Source organism: Pyrgilauda ruficollis, unplaced genomic scaffold, assembly GCF_017590135.1.
Source record: "Pyrgilauda ruficollis isolate IOZ18807 unplaced genomic scaffold, ASM1759013v1 scaffold15, whole genome shotgun sequence".
NCBI classification, from domain to species: Eukaryota; Metazoa; Chordata; class Aves; order Passeriformes; family Passeridae; genus Pyrgilauda; species Pyrgilauda ruficollis.
The window spans coordinates 4,281,593-4,304,637 of NW_024513654.1; the positions used below are offsets into that span (position 1 = coordinate 4,281,593).

Below are 23,045 nucleotides of genomic sequence, written 5' to 3' on the forward strand. Positions count from 1 at the left end.
GTAACTGTGCTAAGGGATGTGCTGCTTCTATTCTAGAAACATCTCTGCCCTTTAACTTACGTTTTTAGTGGCGTCTTCTTCTTCTTGGCAGGTTTGTTCAGGCTGTCTCCTTCCGTCCCGTTCGTTTCGTTGGCACTGGCTGGTATCTCAAAGGAAGCGGGAGATTTGGAAGGCGAGCTGGCTATCTTAGAAGAAGACTTGAAAGGGTCAATGGCATCCTCACACATGTCCGGCTCGAAGCTGTACGTTTGTTGAGGCAGTTTGGGCGATTCCTGCATTTTTGTACTGGATGAGAAGGGGTTAAAATTGGGATCGTCCCACTTGTCGATATCAAAAGTGTAAGAGCCTTTAGTGATGGGGATTTCATTTGGATCAGTGGGCGACTTGGTCGGGGTGGTCGGAGCATTGTCAAGCTTCTCCACCGGTTTTTTAGTCTTTGGCCTCCGTAGCGGCATTTTAGCACCAGGCTTCTTCCCTGCTTTTTTGGGAGGGGGAGTGCTCTCCTGCTGGTCTTCACTCCCGCCTTTCTCCTCAGAATAATCAAACTCCAGCCTCACCGCTTTGACGGGAGGGTCCTCCTGGCCCCCGGTGTCCGGCGGAGTCACCTCCACAGCCTCGGGGGCCGTTGTTAGAGGCAGCGTTTTCCTGCTGCCAGGGGGAGAGTTCTGCACCTTGCTGCCTCCGGAGCTAAATGCACTAATCCCTTCGAAACGGTCCGGATCCGAAGGGTCGGATCCTTCAGGCACAGGCGGGGCCTCCTCTTTCTCAGCAGAGATTTTGGAAGGTTCAGTACATTCGGGCTTTGCTGAGTCAGCCTTCACCTCAGGTGCTTTGTCCTCACAAGCTGCTTGGCCAAGCTCAGGCGGTTCTTGTGGGGTTTCCTTCACCAGTGGAGCATCCAGAGGTTTTTTGGCCGACTGCTTCTTTTTTAAGGAAGCTGGTCTGGGTTTTTTTGTTCTCTTGAGGGTACTAGAAGCGCTGCTGGAACCAGTACCGTACACATCTGCTGATGGTGCTAATGTCTCACTGTTGCCAAGGTAAGATGCTCCATCAAAATCACTGGCCTGCAGGCTGAGAGACCGAGACAACGTGGATTTGGAAACTGGGACAGAATCCGTGGATTTTCTCCGGACATTTGATTTGGGGTCACGATTCTTGGGCTCTGCAGAGCTCGGTCCTAAGGCATGGAGAGAATCGACCAGCTCAATGTTATCGAAGTCCAAGTTGTAGGTTCCACTGCTGGCTATGGGCTTGTCCTCGTCGAAGACAGTGGAGAAAGAATGGCAGGGGGGACGGAAGGGGCTCTCTTGAACTGGTTCACTGTGTGACACATCGGTTACGGGCTCAGCTTCTGAACACAGTCCTGTGGGAGCAAACAGAAAACTCAGTGCACTTCAAACACCTTTTGAGAACTGGGGCTTAGGAGGTTTTATTATAATCTAATATTACTGCAAGTAAAAGGCATTAAAATCATACTAATTGACTAAGTAAACCGAAGTGACTTTTCCAATATATGAACCAGATTAGGAGGAAAAATAGATCTGTTCTCCCCAGAACAGCATTCAAGGCAAGTTTCACAAAAAGACAAAATATGTATTTGGAACAGCCTCTAAAGCACCTCTTCTAAACTATCACTTACAGAGATGGATATTACCACAATACACTAAATATTGCCAATACCAGAAAAGCTTGCACATAAAGCACTTTTTATCTCCCATTTTCTACTGCTATAAAGAGTTCACACAATTGTGTCAGAGCTCTTGTGAAGTAAATCTCCTGTAAACTGACTGGTGCTTCAGTAACTACATGTTGACCTCAAGTTTTGTTTCCCATGTGCTATTTTTAACAATTTACCCTGAGGAAAATGGTTTCCTCTCCACAACCCATCAATGCTGCTCCTCTATCTGCCCCAAGCAGTCAATAATTACAAGTTTATAATAAGGCATGAATAATTGAGAACTTAATATGAAATAAATTATGGTAAAGGTAAAAAAGAAAAAAGTCACTTAGAGATCACCACAAATATTTTCAGCTGAAAAGTCTTCCTTTAAAAAGCTAGAAGCTCCCTACTGATTATTTAAACTGGGTTTTTCCAAGTGCAGTTCTAACTTGATGAAAAGAAAATTTTGTAGGGATTTATGTCAAAACTCTTAATCCAAGCAGCTTTCCACTGCAATTAAAGGTTCTCTTATTGAATAGAATCCTAAAATGATTTATAGAAGTCTCTTCATTTGAGATAAAACAACTATTGGACAAAGCAGAAAAAGAAAAGTAGAAAAAGAACATAACAAAAAATCAGAAGACAGAGGTAGAAAAGCATGAAGGTGATGGTCCTTGCTGCCTTCCAGCTCATTAAGTTGATTATGCAAATGTTTTACAAATCCTGCATATGGCTTGCTCCTGCTGTGACTGTACTACTCTGACCTGAATGTAGCACGGCCACCTCTGTCCCTGTGTGTCCCTGTGGGGTACCCCAGACCTGGGACAGCTCTCTGCAGCTCCCAGCTCAGGCTGGGCTGAGCCAGCTGCTCACAGCTCTCACAGAGGAGCAAAATGCCCCCGTGTTTCCTGTTGAAGCAACACAGCCTTCTTCACATTGTCATCTTTTTTTAATTATGCCATTATAAAGAAAAACAGTCAAACAAAAATGAGTGTTTTGCTCAGCCCTAAACGATTTCAGAGACATTTCTGCTCATCCTTTTCATTCCAATCCTGACATGTTTTGCAGAATAACTCTCATTTTGCCCTGCTACATTCATTAACACTGTTCATAAAAGCCATACAGACAATCAATTATTATTTTAGTGAGAAGCTATGAATGGATTAAGAAAAGGGGAAAAAAGATTTCCTTTGTTTCAGAAGAAATTGTGTGTCTGCAGAGACTGCAAGGATTATTATTTATGGGTGTAGAGCACAGAAAAGGATTTAAGGGAATCGGACACATTTCCCAAAGTGGCACCATGTACTTCCAGAGACTGTCAAAGGGATGACAGCTACGCAGTTTCTCTTTTAAGACTCTGGAAGTTCACTAGGATACATCAATTAAAATAATATTCTAATGTGTTTTTCTGCTAAATGAATGCTAATAGCATGGCAGTACTTCAGAACAGTTTATTTTTCTCCCTAATCCCCACTGGTTTGGGCTTGGTTTCAGCCTGGCTGAGGGGTCATTAATGAGGCTGGTGCTCACTGCACACACACATCACTTGGTGACACTGATGGGACTCCTGTTAAAGGGCACTCAGAGAGTGACACAGCTCTCCAGCATTAGCCTAATCTGTCCCTTTCACCCTGAAAGGAGAATGGAAGGCACTTCAGGGGAATACATCACAATAAACACTGGGATGCCAGTGGAGTACAAATGTAGGTCAGCATGAAATCAAAGCGGGATCTGAACAAGGAATCATCTGCAGTTATGCACTGTTTTCATTCCAGCCTAAGTCAAAGCCCTCAACAGCATCCAGGCCCTTGTTCCAAGTAGTTACAAACATGCATTAAAACAAAGTAAAATAAAATAAAATAAACCATTGCCCTGCAGGACTTGGACTGTAAATAAGAGGCTGAGGTTTGGGATGCATCACGCAAAGGGAGTGTGCAAGGCTTTGCAGCTACTCCCAACAAAGCAGCATTTCAATTCTGTGTGCTCCACACACTGCAAGGCTTTAATCTTCTGTAACTGCTTATTTCACTACTTCCTCCTCATCAAATCCTTTTTACTCAAGAGTACGGATTTCTGCAGAGCGCTGCTCGATATCTTTATTGTTTCTTTATGAAACAAGATGTGAAACTGTCTCAGCAAACACGGCTCTTGGCAGAAGAGAAATGCTGCTGTCAGCCTCTTCTGGCTTTACGACAGGACTGGCTCACTCCTGGTAGCAGCAGAATTGCTGGGGCAGGAGGTATAAATGGTACTCAAGGCTTTATTACTACAAAGTCATGAAGACCACACTTTCCTGACGTTGACAGCCTATTCAGAGAGCAGAGACATTTGTCCTTTTACAACACAGAATTAAGCCAATCAGTATCACTACAGTATTTTATTAAAATGCAGTTTGAGCACAAAAGAACATACAAGGACACCAGCTATGGGATTTAAGGCAGGATTTACTTGCCCTAGAGAGAGACCAGCACAACATTTTAAATCAGGTTTATGCCTTTTATTGGCACTGAGTCACCCAAAATTTATACTGGTAAGAGCTGCCCACAAGAAGATATTAAGTTTTATAAAGCACTCCAAGAACATGGAGGATAGCTGGGGAACTTACACTGCAATAAAATCACCAGGCAAGCTCCTCAAAACCCCAACTGCATTAATTAAAAAAGAAGGTCCAAGTTCTGCTCCTTCCACTGGGAAAATTCCTCTGATTTCAGCCAAATTTTGACTGGATTAACTATGAAAAAAATTCCCAAACCCAAACTCAACAACATAAAACTCAGACTACTTATATGCAGGTGATCAGACCTAAGTATCAGAGTTACATAACATATTTAACACTTGGCATTTTCACCAAGGGACCCACAAAGATGACTGAAGTCCAACTCCTGGCCCTGCAGAGGACAGACCCAAGAATCCCACCCTGTGCCTGAGAGCATTATTAAGATAATGCAACACTGTGTGCATGAATAAACAAAACAAATTTCTGTTGCTTTTTTACAGAAGTAGCCAAGCAAGGGGCTACTTTGCTGAAGCATCTCTAAAGCAGAGGTAATCCCAATAAACTGAAAATAGGCCTTAACACTGCTGAGCTGGAAACAAAATGAAACACTTTTCTGACAGGCTTAGCAATAGCATTTAAACAGATGTAATAAGCAAATAGAGAAGAAACTGAATATCAGTTCTGTTTTCTAGAGAAAAAGCAAACAAAGGCAAACCTCTGGAAAATGCACACAACATGCACCCAGTTACTATGAGGAAAAAATGCCAAAAGCACATAGGAATTGGAATTGCCTTATACTAGAAATTTTGATACACGGTTTATTTCAAGTTCCTTCTTGTTATGGAAACCCTTTGATGCCAGAAAATCAATTAGTACCACTTGTTTAAAGTTCTGTAAAAATACTTTTGTCATTTATTCTGAGATGTATTCTAACATTGTATACAAAAGTTTCTTTTCAAATTTTCCATATCAGGCTTCAAGAGGAAAAACACTGAGGAAGAATGCTGTTCAAACCAAAAATTTAGTTTGTTTTTGTCCGGACCATAATGTCTCTATGGGAAAGCCTGACCTCGAATTTCCCTGGCACCAGAAGAACTCAAATATAGGTGCCCCATATCCTGATTGTTGGGTTGTAATGCACACAGGGGACTCCAGCTTTCACTCTCCCCTGTGAATACAATCTGAATTCAGCAATCATCTGGGGAAGGCACTGGGGGTGATAGGAATTTCCTAAGCAGGAATTCCCGGCCAAAACCAGAGTATTTGGGAGAATGGGCTTGGGCACATTCTGGTGCTCAGATGGATGAAACAAGAGGACACTGCTATGGGAAGCTGAGGAGGCAAGTAACAATAATTTTAAATAATGACAATAATAACTGCAACCTCAAACACTCCAATTTGCCTCGAGATTATAACCCATGATTCCCAGAATTATTTAGGGAGGAATGGAAGGGCTCACTGGTGGCACTTCCTGGGGCTCAGGGGTAGTTTCCACGCTTGCTCTGCTGCTCCTCTTCCCCTGCAGACTTGCCCTCAGACTGACTCCCCTCCTCTGCTCTGCTGCTGATGGACCAGAGCCATGCAGCAGGTTTTACCCCACCAGGAGCTGGCACAAACCCAGCACCAGTCCAGCTTAGTTCACTTTCATCATATTTCCTAAACGACCACTGAAGTCAACCTAATTAAAAACTCTCCTCTTGCCTTTCCACAGTGGGGTCCAGCTGCTGGATAATGATATCATGCAACACAACTGCAGCCATCTGCATAAGTAATTATTGTCAGCTATAGATGAAAGAATCCTACAAACACTTTCTGTGCTCCCTCCTTCACCCAACCCATGTGAAGACAAAGCCATGTGGCTGCTGAACCAGGAGCCCAGCAGGACACTGCTGCCTCTCCCTGTGCCAGGCTCTCCAGCTGCCCGTATTCCTCACTCTTCCTCCAGTGAAACCTGGGTTTTCAGCTGTATGGTGCCATCCAGGAACTCTGCTTCAATGCCCCTGAGCCCTGAGGAAGGGACTCATTCTCTTTGTGTGCAGCCACATGCATAACTTATGAAATAAATAAACTACAAGACACTCAAATGGTTTATACAATACAAAATGTTTAACTTTTCTCATTTCTAAACACCTAAACTATAGTCATACTATTATTTATTTCTTTTAAAGATTTCCAAAACAAATGGATGCTTTGTGCTGCCCTCCTACATTTGGATTTTTTCTGCATTACATATCTTCTTCCCCTCCAATAAATTCCCCTGTTGTATAACTGTGCTTTGCATCATTTTGGATCACTGAACAGATCTCTGTCCCTTTGCTGTAACTTGCCTCCCATGGACAATTTGATTTGCAAATGAAGTGGTTTCCCCTCTGCCATCCAAGGCCTTCAATAAAGTTCACACTGGCTGTGAATAGCTATATTCAGTTTCCCACTTTTCTGCAGAAAGATCTGAAAAAAAAGGAGGGGGGGAACTGGGATGGAAGGAGACAAGAATCACATGTGCCAGGGAAGCACATGTGTAACCAAGGGCTTGAAGATAATCTACTGCAGTAATTAAAAGCACACTTCAACCCTGTTCAGCATGTGTGTTCTTTTGTTCTCTGAGCACTTATTTTGTAATCACTGGATTGCCAAAGATTTAAAAAAAGGAAAGAAGATGCAGAATGAGTAACTTTTGCTGCAGTGATGAGGGAACTCTAACAGCAGAAAGGAAAAGGCATCAGGGTGCCTCAGTATTTACTTTTTTTTTTTTTTTTGTGAAATCAGTTTGTAGAAAATCAAGCTTGAAGCTTCTTATAACTCTATCATAAATCAAGATTCTAAACAGCATTTCTTAATGAGTAACTCCCAGAAATGCTGTAGGTGGCTTGAGACCTTTGGTGGGATGGTACAACTTTTCAAACACAATACAAGTAAGCTTTAGATTGCTGGGAGAAATATTATCTGCATACAATTTAGCCAGGTGATCAAGATGACTTGACTTTCAGATGGAAAAAAAAAGACAGCATAATGGGGAATTCAGTCTCAAGCTGTTGAGCTGTCATCTGACAGCCCAAACAAAGCTATTTTGGGCTAATAGCATGCTTTCTACTCCCTCATATTCCATTACTCAATCTGGAGAACAAAGAACACTTTTTGGGGGAAAGAATTTCTTTGGGTTTTAAACACAATTCTAAAGATTTTCGTTTCCCAGTATGTACCAATTTTCACATATGTACACCATACAAACATACATAGCCCCATGTTCCTCCTATAAAATCAGTATTTCTGTTGTTCTAATGGGCTTTTTCACCACATTTGAAAATGGCATTTTGTTAATTGTCATGGTTAACAGTGCTCGCACAGGTACCTGCATCTGCAACCCACATTTCTTTTTTCTACTCATCTGACTCTGTAAAGATCCTAGAAAAAGAAGCTTGGTTCAAAAGGAAAAAAGTTTTTTTCTAGAGAGCTCCTCTTTTCCTTAATATTTTTCAAATGTTATGGACAGATTCTCCATTACTTTATTCCAGGAGGCAACAGGGTTTTTTCCTCTCTGCATGGGTAATTAATATTCCAGAAGCCAATCTATTAGCATTAATTCCTTGCCAGTGCTTAGAGAAACAGCTCCCTGCATATTCACCTCCCCTAGTAACATGTCCCACTCATTACCTGTATCTTCCACAGGCAGCTGAGGTTTTATTTCTTGCTCTGCTACGTCTGCAACAACTACTGCTGCTGCTGCTGCTGCTGCTTCAGGGGGAGGCTGTGGAGGTGAAGGTGGTGCCTTGACAGGTGTAGTGGACTCCGGGGTCTCAAACGCTTCTTCAGAGTCAGAGCTCCTAGGGAAAATCAAAGCAGAGACTGGTGAGCACAGTGAGGGTTCACGTTTGCAGGTCAGGCTTGGCAGCGCCGGCTTCCTGAGCTGGTGGCACAGACCTCAGCTCTCAGGCTACCTCTGTGTTTCCCAAAGGAGATCTGACATTCCAGTATGGCTTCCAGAGCAGGATGTCATGGCTGTGGTTTTCTCCCTAGACAAGTATTTATGTCATTTGTGTTACAGAAGTGAACACACACTTGGAAATGAATCCATCCTGCTTTGCTGTGTGAGGGTGGCTCAGACCAATGCCCCTGTGCTACTCCTTTGCACAAGCACACCTAAATTAACTAAAAAAATACAAATAAAAAGACTCTTCTGAAGAGAATTGCCTACCTTCAATTAAAAAACTCAAACATCTAAAACAGCACCAAATTTCTTTGTGTGCCCTCATGGGAGAGAGCAGACATGAAGGTATCTGAGGTGCAGCCAACTCCTGTGCATCCTCCTCCCATGGAAATACTACATTCTATTTTCAGCAGAATTTTACCAGAGCCCTTTTCAAACAGACCTTGTGACACAAGGTAAGACAGCCTATAAAATGCATGGAATCCTGGTATTACCAATAATCCTTTTGTGGCACCATGGGTTCACAGGGACACAAAAACACAGGGACCACCATGGGTTGGTGCCAGCCCAGGAATGAGACAGCAGCACCCAAAATGGAGTGACTCAAATGAAACATAAGCTTGAAAGGGAGCAACTCTACAAAATTATGAGTAACATAAACATTAAGTGACAATCTAAACCATTCAAGGAAACACCACTTGCTCTTAGAGGTGTACAGCCATAAGAAACTGTCCTTCTAGGTCTGGAAACTATAGATCATACTTCTTAAACTGAGCCCAAATGATAAACACTTCATCCTTGTTTGGGAGCAAGGAATGCAGTAACAATGGTGTCATATTCAATATGCACTGAACATATGTTCAATACACATTCAATGAGCATTTCTGTTGGTCAGATGCAGTTTTGGACTGTTGGCCTGTAATGAAGTAAATTGAACACAGCAGTTTGCTGAAGGACAGGACTGATTTGCCTCTTCCCAGTGGTTCTGTGTTGCCATAAAATAAGAAGCCATTTCATCCCCCAGAAGCACTCCACAGGCCAGCCCAAATCAAGGACTCCTCTCATTTTGCTTGAGTTAGAAGATAACTCTGAGCTGCCAGACTCTGTTTGGTTTCCTGAGACTTGTGATTATTTTAAGCAGCTCCATGTCAGGAGAAGTACAGATACAGGATTTAAATTCATTTGCCTAAATCTATCACAGCATAAAACCTTAGGAGAGTTGGGGAAGAATAGACCCCAGTGTCACTTCTGGCACCTCAAGGAGCACAGTGGTCCCAATTTTCCCTCTCCCTCTTCTCTGTAGAATCCCAGAAGAGCTCCCACTCCATTAGGATGCACATCATGATCCTGTCCCAACCAAATCCTGGCTCATCCTACTCCTGAAGCAAAAGGAGCTCTACCAGGTTATAACTTTGGGTGTTTGGAGATTTCTTTTTTCCCTCCCCAAACTTACACAGCTCAAAGCCACTGTGTCTGGCTTTCCATTATATCTGCTGTTGCAGCTCCTCAAAAACCCTTTGTGCCACTTCTTTAACCATCCTCATTCCTCAGGCCACAGAACAGTCACACTGGAACAGGCACACTGCATCATTTCAAATCATGTCCCTCCAAAGATGCACCATGGTTTAAGTTCTACATATTTTAAGCTTAAAGAACAGCTGCAAACAAAGGGCTTCTATAAATAAAGCTTCACAATAGGTATTCAACAACAACAACAAATAAGCTTTCTCCTCCCTAGACGGAGCTGGTTCAGGAAACTTTAAAGTTGAAGAATCAAAGAGAAACAGAGTTGTGTGATATTTTCCCAGTGTCATAAAAATAAACCCAGGAAGTTAGCATCTAAACCAACAAAATGAGAAGTAATTCATATCTCCCAGGCTTTCATGTAGTTTTCATTGTGCTGCACTTAATTAATGTTTCATCCTTTACAATTTGAACTCAAAGTCTAGCTCTGTAATGCTCAAACAATAATGTTTAGACTCCTTTTTCCCAAACTGTCTGCACAGCACTTGTAACATATACAGAAACTGGAATGGAAAAAGCTCTATTTTCATATCCTGCTCAAAGGAGGATTTGTTAAACTGCCTTGATGGAGCAGTTCTGTCTTCCTTAGTTAAATTATGGAAAGAATTGATGCCTGTTTATCTACTTTTTAAAGGAGGTCCCTTTGTTTACTTGGTCTCTTCCTTGGATGAATTGGGCAAAACCATTTGAAGTAAATAGAAATACTTGCTCTTTTTTCTTCACTGCATGAGTTTCCACTTTGGAAAACTTCTTGAGTCCATGGACAAAGAGTTGAGGTGCCTGAGCTCCAGAAAATGGCTTTGTTTTGCCAATATTTAATAATTCCCAAAAGATTCTGATGCAACACTCCTGATTTTCAGCTAGTACAATCAAGTAAGAACTGTCTTAACCATAACTCAAATCCTGATGTGCTTGTTATGAGAAGCAGTTGTGCTCACAAAGAAAATTCTATTTAACAAAGAAACATGAAGGGAAGCTTAATACCAGAAAAACCTTCTTTATCATGGCCTGGGATCTGGGCAAGGGCATAAAGCCTGGAAGCACATTCCAGTACTATGCTCCAAAGTCAACATGCATCCTGGAAATATTAAATCTTGTGTTCAGTTTTCCTTAGTGAAAATACAGATGATCTCTCTTACATGAGGTATTTTTTTTAAGACCACAGTTCTGCGTTCAAATGGTAAGAAAGGAATTTCCCAGAACAACGGGATTTTCTGTGAGAAGGAAATTATGTATTTCAGCCAGTTCAATTCACAATGCCTTTTCTCTGAGAAACTCAGGGAATACATGGAACAAAAAGAAATAATGTTGATACTGAGCAGTTCCTGGTGCAAAACAAGATTGCCAAATTGTGATACACCCTGGGAGTCAGCTCCAATTCAAAGCTGCACAAGGAGCAGCCACCACAGGTCCAGCTGTGGGCAGGTTCTCAGCAAAGGAAAAGTCTTGTACCTTCTAGAATGTGATTCTGAAGCTCCAGCCAAGGATGAAGCAGAGTGTGAACCTGCAGGACTTGTTTGTGGGGCAGTGATGAAGTGGGAACTACACGAAGGAGCCAGGGAAATGAGTGGGAGCTTACCTTCATAACATGTCATACATATCTTTCCATCTGTATCCTTTGGATTTTGTAGGTAACAGGTGAAAAAATTGTAGAAGTCACAAAACATTCTTTCAGTCTGTCTCTTTCATGTTCCTTCTTGAAAGACACCAGTAAACAGTAAATCTAACACATACAGATGGGGTGCCACAGCAGGGGAGAAAAGGGAAATCCAAGAATTAGACTAGACCAGCCAAATCTGGCATCAATTTGTGGAGCCTGAGCACTCCCATTCTCATCTGGGAAGTCCGAGCTCTTGCCCAGCCTGTCACATAAATCTCTGGAGGAAATACTGAAGGCAGGAACAGGGTTGACCTCCCTTCCTCACCTCTGGCTGTGTGGAAACCCAGCCTCATAAGTTACATTACCTTTTTTTTATAAACCATAGGTTCTTACAATTTAAATCCTCCCCAATTTCAGAAGGAAAAATTGCCTTTTTGTCAGTGCAGCTGGAAAGCAAGAATGAGATTTCTTCATTCCCCTGCCTCTCCTCCCTGCCTGCCCTTGCCAGGCAGACACAGCCCCTGAAGTGAGTGAGGTCACCCCAGTTGCCACCAGAAAACTCAATTCATTAAAAAGTGGCTTTTAACAGAGCTGTGGCCTTGGGCCGTGGTGGGAACGCTGCCATCTGCCTTGGGTTCCTCCAATATTGACACTGCAGCAGCACAGCCAGCACCACCCTGCTCCCTGCTCTCATTCCATGGCAGGGAAAGAGAATTTAAAAGAAACTTAAAAGCAGGACTTTGACATGAGGACTGAGCTCAGCAGCATCACCTCCTATAGAGGTGCTCAAGGGAGCAAAACTGGAAGTGGGATGTGCCAAGGGAACTCCACGGGCTTTTGTAGGGTTACTTCATTTAATGCTAAATCCATACAGAATTTTTATTTAGTGTATACCCTACTTCAGGAAAAAAGACAAACAAACACGCCTGACTACTTTATGGAGTACTGATCTATTGATGTGCAATATGAACAACCTGGAGAGGAAATGGGGGGTGATACTATGAATTTCTGAAGCCAGGAGTTGGAGCTGCATTACTGAGAAGTACTGCCTGTATTTGGAGTGAGGAGAGGGAGATGGAGCCAAAGGAGCTGCTCTCCATCAGCCAGGGCTGTGGATTCACAGCTAACAAGAAGACTGGCTTCAGGGGGATCTGCTCCATTAAAGCTAAGGTGAACAGACTCTATTTCAATTTGTACATTTCCTTGCAAATTTTGCTCTTAGGAAAAAAGTATGGTTTATCTCCCTAATTAGCAGAATGTGTCCTGGATTAATTGAGGTCTCTCCTACCTGTCAGCAGTATCACTGATGCCGTGCCAGCACTCCATAAACGCAACCTTCACCCTGCTACTCAAAAAACTCTGTTCACCAATTGTTTTTTTTCTGTATTTTATTGACATGACAACTTCATTCTCATGGTGTATTAAGAAACAGGACATATTGGGAGGAAATAAACCAGGCAATCTTACAGCACACGCACAACAACAAAACCAAACTCTGCTCCACTGCCACCCAAGAGTGCTCAGAGGGTGATGCAATGAAAACAAGGACTGCAAAGACGTTTGGTTGTTTGGATTATTTGGATGTTTGCAGATTGCCCTCTGATTGCAGTGTGAGTGACATTTGGAGGTGTACAGAGAAACTGAGGTCTCACAAGATGAGCAATTCCTCCCTGACCAGCTTTAACTGGCAGTAACTCCTGCAGTCTTTTCCTGAGGTACAGCTCAACTCCCTGAGGGGGAGAAGACAGAAATGGGTATTTTGTCTTTTTTTTTTTTTCCATCTCATCTTTAGATCCACATGTTCTTTACAACTGGCTAGAGCTGCAGCTCAAGGGGAAAATGTCTGTCCAAGTACATCAATCGCCTCTAGGAAATGTAAACCCACATTAAAGTTCTCTGCAGACCTGTTCCCAGAGCCCCAGGACCCAAACAAGGAATCTGCCACCAGGGGATCATCTCAGTTCCTGTACCAGGTACTGGTATCTGAGGCAAACAGAGTCCAAGGCCATGGCATGAAGGACCCAAATGAGCAAACACTGCAGTGCTAATGCAAAAGCACCATCTGTGGCAAGACCTAAAGGAAACAGATTCCATCAGGCCTGGCCCTCCAAAGCATTTGCAGCTGTTATATCATAAACTTAAGGTATAAATTTCACATGAGTATTTACTGAACAATTTATCATGCACCATGAGAGGAAACTCAATCAGAGAAAAAAAGGAGAAAAAAAAAACCAACCAACCAACTTTTTAGATTGCTCAATTTAGTACTGAAGATTAATTTTGGCTTTCATTCTTGGTATCTCCCACTGGGAGATGAGCTGGAAATAAAAAGGAGGAATGAGTTCTGTAGTTTCACCTCCATCGATCATTTTCAGAGATGATCCTCATAAAGCCTGCATGAATAATTCAGGGGTGGTTTACTGATGAGCCCAGAACCAAGGATACAGGAGTGGCTGCATCCTTCTGAGGTCAATCTGGTTGTGTGTTACTTAAGCAGGCACTTCTACTGCAGCAGCAAGGCCCACACAGGCTGACAGATTTGGAAAGACACTCAGTAACTCCAAGCTTCAGAGTTTCTAAAGCCAGAGAGACAAGGCAGTCAGATTATGCATTAATTTCAGTCAAAGCTCATTCACTGTAAAAATCTGATAAAACCCTTTCAGATTTCCAGGTGTCATTTTCAATGGTTAAAATGATCTTCTCTTAAAAAATCCCCCAAACCCAAGTAAGCTACAACACAAAAAGAACACCGAGGCAGGATGTTCCAGCAATACATCCCTCCAGATGAAGATCAATCCTGTTCTCAACTCTTCCTCTGAGCTGCTGCACATACACAGAATCATAAAATAATTTTGGGTTGGAAGGGACCTTTGAAATTCATCAAGTTCAGTGCTCTTGGTCAGTTCAGTTCAAGTCTGCCTTATCCACTCAGGCTGGGACCTTTAAACAGCGTGGACAGCTTCTTCTTGTAAATGTATGCAGAGTCCAGAGGGGGAAATTGACTGCATATTACATTTTACATTTGAGTGCTTTTTCCTTTTGTTTATATAAAATTAAATAACTGGCAATCTCATCATAATTCATCTTGTGGCATCACTTGTGGTTCAGTTACACAAATCTAATACAGAGACATAATACAGTCTTTACTCTTTTTTTTTTTTTTTTTTTTTTTTTTTCAAACTCTTACAAACACAGCCCTGCATCATAATTCAAAAGCATCAGGAGAGTCCAAATGGTAATTCCTTTCATGGAGATCAAGCTACCACTTCAGGTCATTAGCTGACCCAAGGGCCTACTCAAGAGGACCAAGAATGTTCTACAGCTACAACAAAAGGTCATTTTCTTAATCCCAGCACTAGGTTAGGATAATATCAAAGATCTGCTAACTTTCTATGCTGTGATTTTTACGTAATATTTGCCTACCCAGTGACTTCCAGCTAACATGACATTCCCCAATAATCAGCTTCTTTTAACATGATTGTTAGCTATTAAATGCTTTGAATATGAAACATCCCTACATATGTTAAATTTTGATAATAAATTTGTACAACAACCTACAGAAAACAGAGATGAAATGGTGGAGTTATCTGATTATTTTAGGTATTAATATTTGCTGTCTACCAAATTGGAATTAGTCTACCAATCAAACCGTCCCACGGATCTGCTGAATACATGATTTTAGAAAAAAATGCAAATATATATGGTGAGTGGCATAAACCTCACAAACTTTCTATTATGCTCTAGAGGCATAAACCACACAAACTATTTTCCCTTTCTCTAATAAAACATACCTTTGGAATTATAGGGTGTCTCAAAAGAATTCAGTGCCCCCTCTGGGGTTTGGAGCAGATGATCTCCAGAGGTCCCTTCCAAGTCCAACCACTCTGATTCTGTGCAAACCTTTTGCCCACAGCAGAGCAAAGCCAGTAACCTCAGCCCAGCCTGCTGGAGCTGAAAGATGGGTGACACTTCAGGGACCATGGAAAGCCATCTGTCCTGCTGCCTCTGCCCCCTGGGAATGTTCTCAGTGCTGGATCTGATGCTTATATTAAGCTGGGGGAGGTACCAGCATGTCACTTAGTGTCACCACACTGCATTTACAAGACAGTTCCTTCAGGGACACATTTCTGACCATTAACTATTAATGGACCTCTCTCACACTACTGTAAGGCAAGGTGACATGATCACCCACCCTAGCACTGAATAAATTCACAACAAACCCATACTGTGAGGAGATCAACCACAAAAGGGGTCACAAGAAGATGAAGCTGGGAAGGAAACAGATCACCAAGCTTTCCTTCAGCTCACATCCTGCTCCCACAGGCATGACACCATGGTCCCACAGGAACATTATTACTGATGTGCACACACAAAATGAGAATAAAGCCTTGAGAATATAATAAAATGATGTTTGGTACCTGCAAGGTGGACACAGGAAAGCCACAGGGCACTTGTCTCTGAGGGCCTGCTCCACTGATGATCAAAATGCCCCAGACCTCTGACCAGAAGTCAGCGGGAATTCAGATTTTTAGTGCTGAGTCTGCACTGAAAAAGTGCATCACCTTACAGGGGAATCCTTCAGTCTGCTGGCTGGTGTGTATGGCACACGTACAGAATCTATATATCATATCATATGTGCACAGAAAAGGCAATCACACCTTGGGCTACTCACCTGCAACACTCCTGCCACATTCTACAGGTTCCTGCCTTGCAAAGTCTGACCATCAAAACAAAGCCATAATTTCATCACAGGATTATTTCAGCTTAAACAATAATGCTGGGAAAAAATGCTAGAACTACTTTACATAGGTCCTATATTAAAGTCCTACTTTATAGCAATAAGTTCCCCATATTGCTTTAAATCATGTCAAATTTTTCATTTTCATTTTATAACAGTCACCACAGCTGAGACACCAGATGTCTTTTATTTTTACTTTAAAACTAGATATGGCTCAATGAAAAGTATGACTCCAGCTTCTTTAATCACAGAAATTTCAAATAATTTTATAGAAGAAATCCACAAACTGGGATGAGGTTAATTTCCTTGGTATCTTCATTCTTTACCTTGCTATCTTTCTGATGCATTAAAACACTAATTAAAAACAATGCTGTAGGACAGAGAAAGTGAGGGCCATTTTTAAAAAGAGGTTTTTGCTAAAGAACACCATCAAAGCTAGAAGGTTTAAACAGAAATCATGATTTTGCTATTCCACAAAATCATCTGCAGTTCCTTCCTCATCAGAGGCTTTCTGCTCAACCCAAGAGCAGGATAAGATCACGTGTTCATTTTCATGTTTCATAGCTTCATGGCCTGGGCTATGAAGCAGCAGAGAAGCATCCCTTGCAATTCTCACTTCAAATGAGAATGCAATTCTCACTTAAAATGTCAAATAAATCCCATTCCACCGAAACGAAATTGCACAAGAGCTCATATTGTCAGGGATGTGTGCAGAAAGCAGGGCAGGAGCTCCTCTCCAGAGAAAGATTTTAATATTATCTCAGCTTAAACATTCCTACAGAAAACACAGCTCCCCAGAAAAATAACCACTATTACAACAAAGCTGGCACTTGCCAGCCCATAAGGATATGTCATGAGAGGTGCAAGGCTGAATTTTGGGACACAAGGAGGAAGGTGATCCTGCAGCCAGAGCCATCCCCTGCCCTGAGCAGCTCTGTGCCTCTCTCACCCTGAGCCCAAAGGGTGTCAAACCCTCTGCTGCCCCAGAGCAGCTCAGCTGAGCTGTCAGTGAGGGACACCAGGGCAGATTTGGTGTGAATGGGTGACACGGTCACACACTGCTGCTCTGATGCCACTGAGTCACTTCTCAGCTCTTCCAGTCACGGGGGTTCCAAGCTGAAGTGTTGGGATAACTCAGTGTCAGAGCTCAGAGACGAGAATCTGCATTTTCTTTTTTAACACAGGTGAGGTAACAGAAATAAAATGCTATGGCTTCCCCCTTCGGATCGTTATGTGGGACTTCAGCAACGGAAAGTAATACCTTGTGTGTTATCCAAGCCACACAGATCAGTTTGGAAATGTGTCTGCTATAATAGATTGCAAAAAGAAAACTATGATTACCTTAAACATTAATCACTTGCTATAAAAAGGCCCGTTTTTCCTCACAGGATGGCTATATTTAGAGAACAGGATTAGAACTGCAGTGGAGGAGAACTAAAAGGGCATAATCATCTCAAAAATAATGTTGAATTTTGGGTTTTAGCCTATTGTCTTATAAGCAGTCTTCCTACCATAACTGAAATGGGAAGAAGGAATTATTTTTTCCTGCTTTTTCTCCTTGTTTATTCAGCAATTTTGAGCACATTTTGTGCAGAAGCCAAATTCCCACTCCCCCAACAAAAGCCATTTCCTGCTTTCACACAGCAATGCTAGAGAAATGTCTCAAGCTGTGGGAAACCACATCTGAAGGAAAAAAGACTGCGGGATATAACATGGCACACTTACAGCAGCACTTCAATCTACTTAAATCATTTTTCTAACTGATTAGCAAGAAGTTCCCCATATTGCTTTAAATCATGTTAAATTTTTCCTTTTTATTGCTTTTTCTGAGATCTGGCAGGGTATGTTTTTCAACACCACTGATATAAATGAATAATAAAACAATCCTCCATCCTTTCTGGCCAGGCTGCTTTCTCTTTTACTGGCTTCAGCCTGAATAATGAAAATATCTACACCACAGAAACAGGACTCAGAATTGAAATTGTTTTTTAAATCCCTACGCTCTTCTCAGGCAGATGCTTTATTCTCTGAGGTACAACAGGAAAAAGCAATTTAATTAAAGGCACTCTTCTTCAGACACCACAACTGCAAATATACTAATGTGTCCCTAAATCACCAGAGGTTGCTGAATATTCAACCACAGAAATCTTTTAAGAAAGATGCAGGCTACCCCAATATCAAAGGTGGAAAATGCTTAAAATAAATATAACCAGTTAATGCACAATAATCCCAGCTAGTGATGCATCCTGCTCACCCTGGTTAGGGGTTGGGGTTTGAATCAGTGAATTTTGATGCTGAAATATTTAATACCCCTGGTAGGTATCGTTCCTCTTCTTTTAGTCCCAAGGAGTAAAATTTTAATCCAGGAAACATCATGGTGTGAACTGTCCCCCCATGAAGAAGCATCCTGTGCTCCTGCTACACAGCATCACCAATGGGAAACAGATCAATAATCCATCGGGAGCCAGAGCCACAGGTCGGGAATTGCTTTGTTTACTGCAGCCACCTTTTACATGCAACAATGTGGCTTTGCAGAGCCACATCTCAGCTCTGCCACACTGCTCCAAAGCAGGACTGGGGACAAAACAGCACGGATGGATGTGTGACACCTGCCATTCCTGGGGACTGGCCCTGGGAGCACGGAGACTGCTGAAAACACCGGGATGTGGAATGAGCTGTGCTCCTGCAGTGCCTGTGGATGGCCCTTCCTTTCAGAAGGGAGACAAGGATTACACGGGGGTGGAGAAGAGAGGCAGGGAGAACCTTCTCTGAAAAGGAAACAGAGGAGGAGAGACCCTCTGCCTTCAACCTGCTCCATATTCTGCCTTTTTGGCCCCTGCACAGCCTCCCTGCAGGACTTTGCAAGATCCTCTCTAACCCTTACTCCTCTACTTCAACACCTAAAGCAGCTGCATGGACAGAAACATGGCCAGCGAGCAGGAAGAGCAAAGAACAAAAACAAAAACAAAAACAAAAACAACACCAAAACAAAACAAAAAAACAACAACAACAAAAACCAATGACAAAAAAAAAAAAAAAAAAACCAAACAAAAAAACAAAAAAAAAACCAAAAAACCCCCAAAAACTCAACCTCTTAACAACAACAACATTTCTGCTTGGGCTCTACTCATTCCATCTCCTGCCCCAGGTGGGTGAGATCCCTCTGCTGCTGCTCCAGTTCTGGAGGGTTTCCCACTGCCTTCATTCACCTCTCCCATGGGCACACTCAGTGCTGCTGCAGCTTTCAGGGAAGCCTAGCCTTTCCCTTCCCTTCCCTTCCCTTCCCCTTCCCCTTCCACTTCCCCTTCCCTTTCCCACGCTGACTCAGCACCACAGAGTGATGGAAAGAGCAAATCCCTGCTCTCCAGTGACATTTATTTCACCAGCTGGACTGCCCCCAGCTCAGCCAGGTGAGGAGCAGCCTGAACCTTCCCTTCCCAAGCTCCCACTTTGGTCCTGCACTTGGGAACGTAAACAAAGGGATCTGAATTCCTTGCTCATCTTTCCTCTCCTTTAGCAACCAAACCCTTTTCCTGGCACAATGCTGGACTCATTTCTAAGGAGGCTGTTATTAACAAGACCAATAAATGCAGGTTTTTATGGTGAAGGAAATCAAAGCTCTAAAGGAGCAGGAGCTTATGTGATTGCAACTGCACCCTGTGTCAGATACAACCTGGTTTACATTAAGCCCCACAAAAAAAGCTGCTTTTGTTTAGGAAAACTATATCATGTAAATTTGGACATAACTCTGAGGATTCCAATTAATCAAAATCAAATAAGCTTAAGATGGAAAGACACAGATTTTCTCAAAGTTTACATATTTGCCCCACCAGAACCAACAGCCCCAGTTCCTCCTCTTAGAGGCTTCCCAAGCATCCATTCAATCCCTGAATCACTCCTCGAAGCAGAGGGAGAGGAGCTGTAGCAAACAATACTGCAGGGCAGCCACAAACAAGAAACAGAGCTCTACAGCTGCCCCTTGGTCTCTCTCAGACACATCCACAGTTGCTTCAACCAAAATTCAGTTCGTGTGCAAGCTGCAGTTTGGTTTCCAGAGCCAAGGAAGGATCTCACTATCTTGTCTAGTGTCACCATCAATGGAGGCTCTCAGGCCAAAACCTGCCTTACAAGAAAATTTAAAACTGTAGCGGAAAAAGGAAACTAATTCAATTTTCTCCCCATTAAGCTGGTTCTAATGGAAATACAAAACATGATATCCATAGCCTGCTGCTAAATTCAGATGGTTGCTTTAGAGCATTTAAGGATCTGAAGAGAAATGACACTTTTATTTTCTTTGCTTTTTTCATAGTAAAAAATACATTTGCTTGTTTGCTTCTCACAGCAAACCCGCCCACTTTCTCCAAGAGAATGCAAACTGCATTGAATTTCTAGCTGTAATTACAACTCTGCCTCTTGCCACTCAAAAGCCTGTTTACCTGGACTACATAAGAAGCTTGGTACATAGCTAAATCCTTACCAAGCATCAGAGATGGATAAGGAAACAGTATCCATAAGACATAAGCAAATATAAAAATTATAGGTGTATGGTCTTAAAACAAAGGAAATGTGCTTGTAAGAGATAGAACTGCTTTTCTGGGTGCTGTAATCATGTCAAAGAAACAGTAAAAGCACCCAGAAACCTCTTGAAGTACACAGCACTGAAGAGCATCTTTGATTTAAATCTAACAACCAGATCCTCTGACTGCTGGGTCAAGGCGAGCAAAAAGCAAAAAAGCAAACGCAGCCAGGGAAGCAGCTCTGCTGGTAAATGACAGCCACAATGCATGTGCAGGAAATGCCTTTTCATTCATGTTTTTACCACCTCACATCAGTTTTTATTTTCCAGTTTGCCTGCATGTCATAATACATAATAGATGACAGCAGCTCCATTACACATGGCATAGGGCACCCCACTCCGTATGGAGAGCTTTAGAGCACACATGGCTTTGCCAGACATGTGCTGTGCCTGCTTAATAGAGGGCTGAGGGAGGCTGGGGTCTTTTCATTTTATTTTCAAGGCTAAACGTGACCTGCCTACTTCCAGTGACAGAAGAAGTGGTTGATGTAACCACCTCTCATATCAAAGGGAGCGCTGTCATTGACTTCAGAGATGAGATCCTTTGGGCTCAAATAAGGGAGGCTGGAATGAAAGACAGGGAAGCCTGACAGAAGAATCTCCTCGTTACTCCTGGTACATCTTAAGTAAAACATCCCCATGGCTTCTAGCAATTCACCCCATTTAACAGACAAGGCCAGCAGACAGAGCATCCTCTAATTACTGATGGGGATGCTCACTGAAGGCTGTCAGTAAGAGGAAGAAGAAAACAAATTTATGTTTCTACATAATAAGATGACAATAGGCAGAACTGTCTGTCAAGGGATTAACTCAAGACTAAATATCAATTCAGTAACAGCAGCTTCTCCTCCTCCCAAGACCCAAATTCTTTCAATATTTTTAAATTTTATATATGTATATATATCCCACTCTTCCATGTATATATATATTTATTTGGACCATTTTCCTATGTATGAGCATATAGTGCTGTGCCAATATTTCACCAGAATGATTTCTTTCAAGCTTTTAAGAACCACACAATGGATTCTTCCAGGTTTGGAAGACAGAAAAAAAAAATGTGGTGGTAAGCAAGGGATGTTTTTTTACATATATGAGGTGATAACTTTTTATAAATACAAGTGTATACAGACCCTTACACACAGAAAACTGCCCACATCTCCTGTGCAGAAGGCTGAGACTACCCAGTTTAAATTTTTCTGAGTCTCTCCTGTAACCAACAAACAAAAGGCAAGACCACGCAGCAGAAGAAATACTGAAAAACAACCCACAGGGACACCAGCATCTTGGCCTGCTACCAATGATCAGTGACATTCAATTTCTTTCTTGGAGCCTGCTCCAGCTCCCACTGAAGTCAGTGGGCATTTCACTATCAACTTCAGTGGGAGCTGGCTCAGGCTTCAGTCATTTTCCTCTTGGATTGGCAAGGGATGCAAACGTTAGAGACACAGCACGTAAAGCTCCTGATGGGAGGAAATAACACATCAGCACCCCTTTGGCTGATCAAGAAATGGGCACTGAATGTAAATCCTGCCAAATTGCTGCAAGGACAGCAACCATAGTGCAACCAGAAAAGCAAGGTGTGGTTCATGCTCAGGAGAAAAAAACCCTTTCCTCTTAGAAAAAAACCCAGAAATGATTCAGGGATGACAAATGCCTAAGAGCTCTCAGCATTCAAAACCCTAGCAACGTTTCCAGTTTGCTAATACTTAAAAAACATTGCCAAGAGATAGAAATATACTACTCTTACAAATAACAGTACTGAAGATGAAGGTGGTAGCACTTGGCAAGCTGATTTCTGCTCACACCCTGAGCAGGGCAGCACTGGCATGTCAGACAGAGCACACAAGGAGGCTGTCACCAGCTGTGTGTGTGCACCCAACAGATCTGTGCACACTGAACATCATCTCACTGTCACTGGCTCTTATTCCAGCAGAGCCCACTCCTATTATCTGATGGAAACGTGCCCCTGATTGAGCTCAATCTGTGACCACCAGGGTGCCTGCTGCGATTTGCAAAGCACATGACAGCGCTCAAAACGTCAGCAGCGAGGTCTGAGCCACCCCACTTTCATCTGCAGTTAACTTTTATTGTCAGGGGCTTCCCCTTGGGCTTTCCCTTTTTTATCATTCCAAATTGACTTTTCTCTTTTCTTTAAATAAAAGGGCAACTGTCTGCTGCCAGTGAGTGCTAACAATCTACAATGAGCAACAGAACACCCCGGGCTGTCAGTACCAATAGTGGGTTTATTGCAAATACTTTTATCTTGGCTGAAACAAATTTACATTAAAATTGGGAATTTGGCATATGCATGCAAAAAGGGCACGTTTAATCATAGATAAAATCTTAACCTACACCCCTTTTCAGCATGGATCCTTACACCAATTTATTTCTACAACTTTCCCTAGTGTTTAATCAAGAAGCCCATCACAGAATACTTTGGAGGAACTCCTAAAGCAGCAGCTATTTAAGGAATTTGTTTGCCTCTGTAGTTTTTTTGATGCTGTTCTACTCCAGTAATGATTCCT

At 42.4% G+C, this 23,045-nt stretch overlaps 1 protein-coding gene across 7 annotated transcripts in view; it reads right to left on the reverse strand.

The window, feature by feature from the left end:
- TACC2 (transforming acidic coiled-coil containing protein 2) overlaps positions 1–23,045 on the reverse strand; it is a 127,905-nt gene that overhangs the window by 30,459 nt on the left and 74,401 nt on the right. For all 7 annotated transcript variants that reach the window (XM_041461569.1, XM_041461565.1, XM_041461570.1 and 4 more), the window contains 2 exons: positions 7,809–7,978; positions 61–1,363 (listed from right to left, as the gene is read on the reverse strand). In XM_041461569.1, the coding sequence (XP_041317503.1) occupies positions 61–1,363; positions 7,809–7,978 (1,473 nt within the window). The remainder of the gene's footprint in view (positions 1–60; positions 1,364–7,808; positions 7,979–23,045) is intronic.